This window comes from Lepidochelys kempii, chromosome 1 (genome assembly GCF_965140265.1).
Source record: "Lepidochelys kempii isolate rLepKem1 chromosome 1, rLepKem1.hap2, whole genome shotgun sequence".
Taxonomy (NCBI): Eukaryota; Metazoa; Chordata; order Testudines; family Cheloniidae; genus Lepidochelys; species Lepidochelys kempii.
Genome location: NC_133256.1, coordinates 131,955,360 through 131,964,729, shown reverse-complemented (window position 1 = coordinate 131,964,729; position 9,370 = coordinate 131,955,360). Strand labels below are relative to the sequence as shown.

Below are 9,370 nucleotides of genomic sequence, written 5' to 3'. Positions count from 1 at the left end.
CCACTGTGTGGGATATTAACCAGGAAGAGCCCAATCCTACATTCTTTCTCCTCACTGAAATCAATTCTCAGGCACAGAATTAATGGGAGTTTTTGCCTGAGTTACATATGCAGGATTAAGTCTACCATTTTCATTCATTGAGCTAGCTCCAATCCAAAAAAGTAATCATGATCCACAACCAAAAACTGAACTTGCCCAGAAATTTGAATGAGCAGCCTTAAACTAGCTTAAGGAAGACAGCAAACAGAACAGACTTGAGGGAGAACAAATTATCTTCTTTCTTTAATTGTTTTTTTAAAAATAAATTAAGAGTTCATGTTATCAAGACAATGTACTGCAATGTTGATCTCCAAATACAGTATAAGACTATTTGTCTGAAGTTCATTGTTTGGGGTTGACTAACTCAATATGTAACTTTAGCAATCACGAAACTGAATCAGAGATATCCCAACTCATCCAACAAACTTGAGTGGTCGTATGTGGTGAAATCTAAAGTCTTACTGGTACACATGATATAAATGCTTCTTCTCTTACTTAACAATATGTTCATCTTTGTGGGTAGAACTGTAAGCTTGTTTTATTTAAAAATAAACTCCAACATAACTTTTTAATAAGGTGCAACATATAGACTGCTTTCTACAATTAAAAAACAAAGCAAAACAATATTCATTAGTATGTAGTCATTCCAACATGGAATTAAATGGGATCTTCTACAATGCTTGAATGGTCTTATTTTCTGCTTCACGAAAACAAAAAGCAGTTATTATTACAGTGACAGTCAAATAAGGGACTGGGGCATGTTAGCTTTGTCCTGTTCTTTAACAGAAGGCCTCCTGGTGCAGAACACTTCACATACATGTCAGAAGCTAAGCCTAACTCAACACAGTCCATGCATAACAAATTTGTAATACTGAACTTGCATCATTCATCATCAAAGGTTTTATTCACCCATTTGGTTTGACATCAGCCTCAGTCCAACAGCTTGAAAGCAAGTATTGAACTGTAGTTGCATACATTGAGTTATATACTACAGTAACTTCCTCACTCTTAAATTAACCAAGCTCTGTGAAACTTTTTAGGTTCTGCCGAATTAATTAAGGTTGGGATCTATACTTCAGGGTTTGTCCAGTAACTTCTGAGATCCATGTTGATAAATGCAAAGTAATGCACATTGGAAAACATAATCCCAACTAGAAAAGGAGTACTTGTGGCACCTTAGAGACTAACCAATTTATTTGAGCATAAGCTTTCGTGAGCTACAGCTCACTTCATCGGATGCATACTGTCTGCATCCGATGAAGTGAGCTGTAGCTCACGAAAGCTTATGCTCAGATAAATTGGTTAGTCTCTAAGGTGCCACAAGGACTCCTTTTCTTTTTGCGAATACAGACTAACATGGCTGTTACTCTGAAACCTGTGTTAATCCCAACTATATCTATAAAATGATGGGGTCTAAATTAGCTGTTACCACTCAAGAAAGAGATCTTGGAATCATTGTGGATAGTTCTCTGAAATCATCCACTCAATGTGCAGTGGCAGTCAAAAAAGCAAACAGAATGTTGGGCATCATTAAGAAAGGGATAGATAAGAAGACAAAAAATATCATATTGCCTCTATATAAATCCAGGGTTTGCCCACATCTTGAATACTGCGTGCAGATGTGGTCACCCCATCTCAAAAAAGATATATTGGAATTGGGAAAGATTCAGAAAAGGGAAACAAAAATTATTAGGGGTATGGAACGGCTTCCATATGAGGAGAGATTAATGAGACTGGGACTTTTCAGATTGGAAGCGACAACTGATGGGGGATATGACTGAGGGCTATAAAATCATGAGTGGTGTGGAGAAAGTAAATAAGGAAGTGTTATTTACTCCTTCTCATAACACAAGAACTAGGGGTCACCAAATGACATTAATAGGCAGCAGGTTTAAAACAAACAAATGGAAGTATTTTTTCACACAGCACACAGTCAGTCGGTGGAACTCCTTGCTAGAGGATGTTGGGAAGGCCCAGACTATAACAGCATTCAAAAAAGAACCAGATAAGTTGATGGAGGATAGGTCCATCAATGGATATTAGCCAGGATGGGCAGGAATGGTATCCCTAGTCTCTGTTTGCCAGAAGCTAGGAATGGGTGACAGGGAATGGATCACTTGATGATTACCGGTTCTGTTCATTCCCTCAGGGGCACCTGGCATTGGCCACAGTTGGAAGACAGGATACTGGGCTAGATGGACCTTTGGTCTGTCCAAGTATGGCCGTTCTTATGCCTTTTGGGAATACTGTATGGACATAAAACACTGATGATACCATAAAGTGCTTGTGCTATGGGCATTACGTAAGACATATTTTATAGCTGTGATAATCACACTGGGTGCCTAGTGTTATCGGTGACAGTCTTCAGAGGCAGTCCTTGCCATGGACTGAAATTCTAATAAGACTAAAAATAGCCTCCTCTCTTTCAGAGATAGAGGGTGTAACTGATGACAGCATTTGGCCTTCTGCATTCAGACTATTACAGTCTACTAAAACAAAAAATACCTACATTCTGCATCCCACAGAGCACCTGAATAGGAAGGCTTTAGGACCAGGTTAGCATCATTACCCCAACATACCTGGAGTTGTTTCCTTTTAAACTTCACATTCTGGGGACATACGTGACACAAGGTAACAACAACAATTGCTTTCTTGCACCCTTGTCCAAGCTTGGTGCTATGGAGGGTTGCAGCATGAATCCTGTACATGGTACAAGCAGCTTAAAGAATGAGAAGCTCTGCTAGAAAATAAATATTTCAGCCATTCTATTGTAGCCCACATACCTCCTGGGTGTGGTGTTCTGTCTCATTTAATGGCACCGAGACCACTTAGAGATTAATAAGTCTGTCACAGCCATAGCTAATAGCCATGTGGCTTTTAGCTCATGCACTAGAGGCTCATGCATTTAGCTCCAGAGATCCCAGGTTTGATCCTGCCTCCTGGGCCAGGGTCTGTCAGTGTTACAAGTGAGGGATCATCCAGGATTTCAACTGGGAAGTCTCTGAAGCTCAGAATGTGCTTCCTCAGCTAAGGGAAGTATGTAACCCACACAACCCCTGGGTGTGGTGCTCTTTCCCATCTAATGGCACCAAGACCATTACGGAGAGATTCATGAGTCTGCCCTACAGCCTTAGCTAAAGGCCATGTGACTTTTGGCTCAGGCATTAAGCTCCAGAGGTCCCAGGTTCAATCCTGCCTGCCGCTGACTGGGGTCTGTCAGTGTTACACTATGTTAATTTAAGTGATTTCTTAGAAAGTGCAAACCATTGCCAGGGAGGAATAAGGAATAAACTGGAGCAGGGAAGAAATCACTGCAGAGCTTCATTTGTCTGTTTTTCTATTTACATGGTGGGAGATTGGTGCCCATTGATTTTCAGTGAGAGTTGGGCACCTAATTGTCCTTTGTGCCTTTGAAAATCTTCCCCGAGCTTTTTACGGTTTTTCCATAGTTATAGCAAACTACATCATACTAAATATTACAGTACCAATTTGCCAATTTTTGCACAGAGAAATAAAGAATCCTTACAAATCAGTCTCTTCATTTTAAAAATAACAGAAGAGAGCTGATTGACAAAACTGCTAAACTGAGTAAACCTGAATGGCTTAAAGCAGGAAACAAAGGACAGGATGTTTAAAGTGAACAAAAGTGTATTCTACAGCTTTAGTTCCACTCCAGTCTCAATTAACTTTTACAAAAATAAATGAAGATGACAAACTTCTCAGTAAATAGGACGATTTTTTTCCATGAAAATATTTTAGTATAATTCAGTAGCAAATAAATAACCATGACATCAGTAACAAGTAAATCAATGTGAATCATACATGCTCAGTTATCTAGTTTGGAACACAAAGGTTTACAGTTGGTACTAACTTATTTATAAATATCTGCTAGTCTTCGCACCTGTCTAATAAGTTAGTGTGAATGTTGGTGTGTTCTCCAGTACTCCTGGCTCCTTGTCTTCAAACCATATCATTTAAACCTATATCACTTCAAACCATATCACATATACCAGCAGAGCTGTTAGGAAACTCACTGAAGAAATATAGCTTGATGTTTGCAGCTATAGACAGCGTCTAACCTGACTACCTGATTAAATAAGTCTCATCCTGCATCCAGTCCTCTCTGTTGTAGCTTAGTTTTGGGCCACTCCTCATCACTGTATTTTTCTCTTTAAACAAAACAAAATACTGTATGCAGCCTTTGTGTTAATCTAGGAGAGATTCCTTCAAGGTTATTTCTTCCCATCTTCTGTTACCAGTCTAGTTAAACATGATAGATTCAGGGTCCTGATTTGCCATTTGAGCCATATGTCTTAACACATCCTTTTTAGTTATGATGCCCAGCAGCCTTCTAGAAGAGAAAAAGAAAGCAAAGGTGAATCATCTTATCTCTCATCTATTTTTCCTGTTCTGCTGCAGGGTCCTGTTTCGAAAGCTTCCATATGCAGCTGTAGATCTCCAGTTTGTTTTTAATCATCATTTTGGAAACTAAGCAAAACAAAAAAAACTATTCCCACCTCATGACCACCACCAAGACAATAAAAATCATGTCCATTATAAAAATGAAGTGCTTTGGTTCTCTCTCCCCTTTTGTGGAGAATCTATTCCACTCTGTGTTCAAGTGAGAACTGTAATTAATACATCATTTTGTTTGAGAAAATAATTAAATTCTATCAGAATAAAATTCACTCCCAAGCAGAGGGCTACCAGCATAAGATCTAGGCAACACAAAACCATTTAAACCATCTAATCAGGGGCTAAGTGGGGCCTATGACTTGTCCTGGCATTCTGCACAAGGCTGAATTTCAGGGAGTGTGTTCTTTTTAAAAATTCTGATGCCCTTATTCATCACCGCACAGCGCCTTACTCCCATTGACTTTAATGGAACTAAACAAGAAGTTACCATCCAACGGGAGTGAGAGTTTTGGAATCTGCCCCTTATTAAGCTATAACTAGCAATGCAAGTGCTGGTTGTGAGACATTTTTAATATCCAATATCTCACGACTCCTCAGGGGCCAGAATACTTCCCTTTCCAACTCTTGAAAATAGTTAGATACTGGACTTTGGAACCCCATCATTCTTAGAACCATTTGCCTTTCAATTCAGTTGTAAAATGATATTTGTGGCTGATGCTTCAAGAACTGCTAGAGGTAGAAACCAAAACCAAAAGGTTCCAAGCCAGAGTGCCTAATAGGAGGCACCTAAATCCATATTTCAAATCAGAGGCTTTATTTTCACAGATGTTGAGCACCCAGAACTGAAATTGACTGTGGATACTCAGCACCTGTGAAAAAGCAAGCAGGTTTTATTTAGGTGCCAAAACTTTAGGCACCCAGATTTATCAGGAATTGGGCCACTATATTATTCTGTTTATTCCGGTCACTAAAGCCCAGGCTAGACTGTGTTTCCAAAAGGTTTTAAAATCAGTTTGAGCTGTTAGGAAAATTTCCCCAGTGCAGACAAAACTGTTGTTTCACACTTTTGATTCAGTTTCTGTTCCTGATCAATTTTTTGTCATCTGGCTCTCATAGAGTTTTAACTCACTTTTCCTTGCTTTCAGACAAAACTGAGCAGATTTATTTTCCTCAGTTGTCATCCATATCATGCTTTTCATGAGCACTTCAGTCTGGCTGGAAGCCTAGGAACAAGCAAACCCTTTACAAACAGTGATATTTTGCCAACTCTGCATTTGCGCTTGCTTAAAAACAAAATATATTGGGACATCAGCCTGATAGTATCTGTATTTTATTGTCCCCTATCCTAGATATGGCACCTAAATTACAATACACTACAGAGAAGGGAACATGGTCTGAGCATGAACTCAATGGCAGCCAATACATCTTTGCTTCTAATTCAAGCTCTGCCACTGATTTTTTCTGTTGCCTTGGGCAGCCACTTGACCTGTCTATCTTAGTTTTAGAGAAAATAATAATACTTATCCAGCTGACTTCATAGGCTGTTGAGAGTTAGCTACTGTTTATAAATTCGTTTGAATAGCAAAAGTGCTATATATATTACAGCCACAGCAAAGCTGGTGTGGCACTTTCCTTCCCTTTAAGTACGTAATCGCGTTGGTTCATCTATATATACCTACCCACTGCGTGTGACAAGACATTGTCTGAGTCCAAGTTTCCGAAAGATGTCTACCACCGTCTCCATTGGTGTGTGGTCAGTTACTGTGAAAGGGCTCAAATTGAGAATGCGCCGTAGCTTCAGTGGGTGAGGGCTGTTGGCTGGGAGCTCTGGTGGATCTTCAGTGAAATACATGATAGAATTGCTCACCACCCCATCCTGACGCTGCCTTGCGTTCTCTGGAGGACAAGGAGATCAGACAAATGGCAGACCAAACTCATGTACATCCCTACTTGGAAATGAACGGTTACATTTGCTTTTAATATGCCAAGATATCAGAACATGGGATTACAGAGCAAATCATTTGCATTTCACAGGGCCACCACAGTCATTCAAAGAATCCTATCCCAAATCAAATATAAAGACAGTCCCCGTCCCTTTTATTTTGCTTAACATATCTTTACGAACATGTTATTTCTTGTATTGGGATGTTCATTGTCGTCATTCTCCTTAAATTCAAATGTTTTACACTATTGGTTTTAGCAGGTAGCACAATGCAGTCTCTGTATGAAATTCACCCAGGGCATCGAGGTATGGAAGACCTCCAAGATAATGGAAATGTGGAACTTCTGCAGTACATGTGCACCTGGATTTGGACTTCTACACCACCACAGAGGGGCAGTCTATGGGCATGGTTACTCGGTCGGTGCTCTGATCCAGTGACAAACTCCCATTCAGGGTGTGTGTAGGAGACATAGCCATTATTTCAGGATTGCTGAGCCACCACATGCCCTGCCCAGAGGTGGGGGGGGGGCAGATTCTGTCTCCTGAGCCTCTGGATACTTCTTCATATAAAGCTTGTTTACCTAGGCTTCATGTTGGAAGGAGGTGTGGTTCTGTCTTTAAGGAAAAGGAGCTATAGCGGGGGAAAAGTGCTGAGCTAAATGAATTTGATCACCTCAGTTTTCTCAACTGTGCATATTTGCCCATGTTCCAAATCAAAACCTCTCACTGGCACCTTGATCAAGCTGCGAAGTGAAGTTTACTCCTTGCTTTTATGACTATTATTACAAGCCTGTCACTTAACGTGTACCCCTAGCCATTTGCTTTACAGTTATTGTTAAAGTGGAAATGGCTGGTTTCCTTTGCACTTTTCTCTTCACTGGCTGTTCGTTTGTACTCTGCAGTGTATGGTGCTAACAACAGATGAGGTGAAATCTCAAGAATGATGATAGACACCTCCCTTCTCCCTAGTACAAACACATCTTGGGTTTTTGTGGGTTTTGTTTTGTTTTTTGTTTTTTTAAAGAAATCATAGCTAATTCTAGCCATTTTCCTTTTTGATTGATTCAGGTTGTTTCTGTTCTTGAGAGGCACAGGAAATTGGAGACAGTCAGTGCAAATATATATATTCTTGGAGCTCATTTCCATCAATCAAATCACAAAAACCTGCTCTGTGACTTGTAATGTGCATACAGTAATGATTTCCAACACATTCCCACCACATTACTTTTCTCTTAAAGATCATTTTGTTGTAATATCACTGAAATCAGAACGCTCCAGTTCACACCTAATATTACCTTGTCATGTGACTTTCAACCATCTCACCCCATATATTACACATCCTCCTGCAATTTACAGGAATTATGCTAATCTTGTCTTTTCTTGTCTTGATTTATACATCTGACTTTCAAAAGTGAATGTGCGTGCACAGGTCTTTGATATATTATGCTATGGGTTTACATCATCTAGCTGAAGGTGGTTCATTTAGTCTGACCCAGGTCAAGAAATGTTCCTCACATAACTAGCTGATTTATTCATGGTTCTTTATTTTCCCTCCTTTATCTACACAGGAAGCAACAGGCAATGACATTTTGGTTACTATTTTTCCAAAAGTACTACTCACCCCAAAATGACAATGACACTGGACAACACTGGTAAGCCCATGCTATTATTTTACTCCTGGATGTAAAATTTGTGTCTCTAGAGACAGTACTTTTGCAAACGGTACATTAATATTGATCTAAATTCAGTAGTACCATAAATAGGGTGAAATTTATACATAGGGTATAAATGGGTTGGGAAGTTTGAGAGATGATAAAATATAGTAATTGCACAGATATATTTCAGTCAGTGAGTGTACAAAACTTAGTCCAAGGAGCAAAGCAGCCCCAAAGGAAGGGTGACTATATTTGCTGACTCCCCTGAACCAGAGTAATCCACAGAAGACAACTCCTGTCAGATTTAAAGGTGAATTAGTCCCTCCAGATATGGACATGGCCTCTCAGATCCAAGTTACGCACATGAGCTTCAAATCCCAGCTTGTCTAACCTAGGTGTGGCTTAAATCCCATACTGAGGATTTCGCTGTAGTGGAAAAGTGCACTGAGTTAGCCAACCTGTTAGTTATCTTGTTTGAACTAATATGGTGTTCAACATTGTTTGCCCTGGTCCACAAGAATGGTTTAAAAACTTGTTAGCTAGTCACGGCTAGCCTTAGGTAATGCAAAATCAATCTGATTATACCATTTTTACATTAAAAGTGTGCATTTGTCTCCTTAGCTAGACAGACTAATTTGCCTCTCCTTCATCTTTTGCTACCAGAAGAGAAGCATTATTTCTTCAGGGTATAGCTACACTGGAGAAATGCATCCCACGATAAAATAAGTTAACTGTTTTAACTAACATGATGTGAAACACAACTGTTGCCCTAGGTGTGGACAAGGTCAGTCGTATTTAAACGTGTATTAGAAGGCGGCCATTGACGCGGATAATGAGATATTGCCTGAGGGAAGTCCAGGGGACTGCACTAACATGGCTTTAGTCCTTTCTGCAGGAACACTCTCAAAGTGCAGTGATAAGCACCAACACCCTCTGCCACCAGTATCCTCACTTGGAGGCTCAGTTCTCTTGCCATCCTTATTCACATGCAGCCTAGCAGAATTAGTAAGACATTACATGCTCAAATGTCAACAGTATGCAGATGACATACAACTCTATCTATCCTTTGTACTGTCATTAAGTTAGCTCAGTACTTGGCTGAGATCAGTTCATGGACAAAGAACATCTGGTTGAAGTTAAATCAATGAAGAAGATGGAGGTTATGTTGGTTGGCAGAGGAGTTTACAGCCACAGTGAAGTCTCCTGTGGTTGACAAAACACATCCAACAAGGGTTAAGCTCTTGGAGTTTAGGAGTGCTCTTGGATTCCTTACTGACATTAAGCTTTCACATAGTAGTGTTCACAATTGTCTTCTACA

The 9,370-nt window shown here is 39.8% G+C and overlaps 1 protein-coding gene across 1 annotated transcript in view; it reads right to left on the bottom strand.

The window, feature by feature from the left end:
• Positions 1-1,335: 1,335 nt before the first annotated feature.
• CLCN4 (chloride voltage-gated channel 4) overlaps positions 1,336-9,370 on the bottom strand; it is a 56,708-nt gene continuing 48,673 nt past the window's right edge. Inside the window, exons 11-12 of the mRNA XM_073354691.1 lie at positions 6,135-6,351; positions 1,336-4,390 (exon numbers count right to left, since the gene is read on the bottom strand). Of these exons, the coding sequence (XP_073210792.1) occupies positions 4,300-4,390; positions 6,135-6,351 (308 nt within the window). The 3' untranslated portion in view covers positions 1,336-4,299. The remainder of the gene's footprint in view (positions 4,391-6,134; positions 6,352-9,370) is intronic.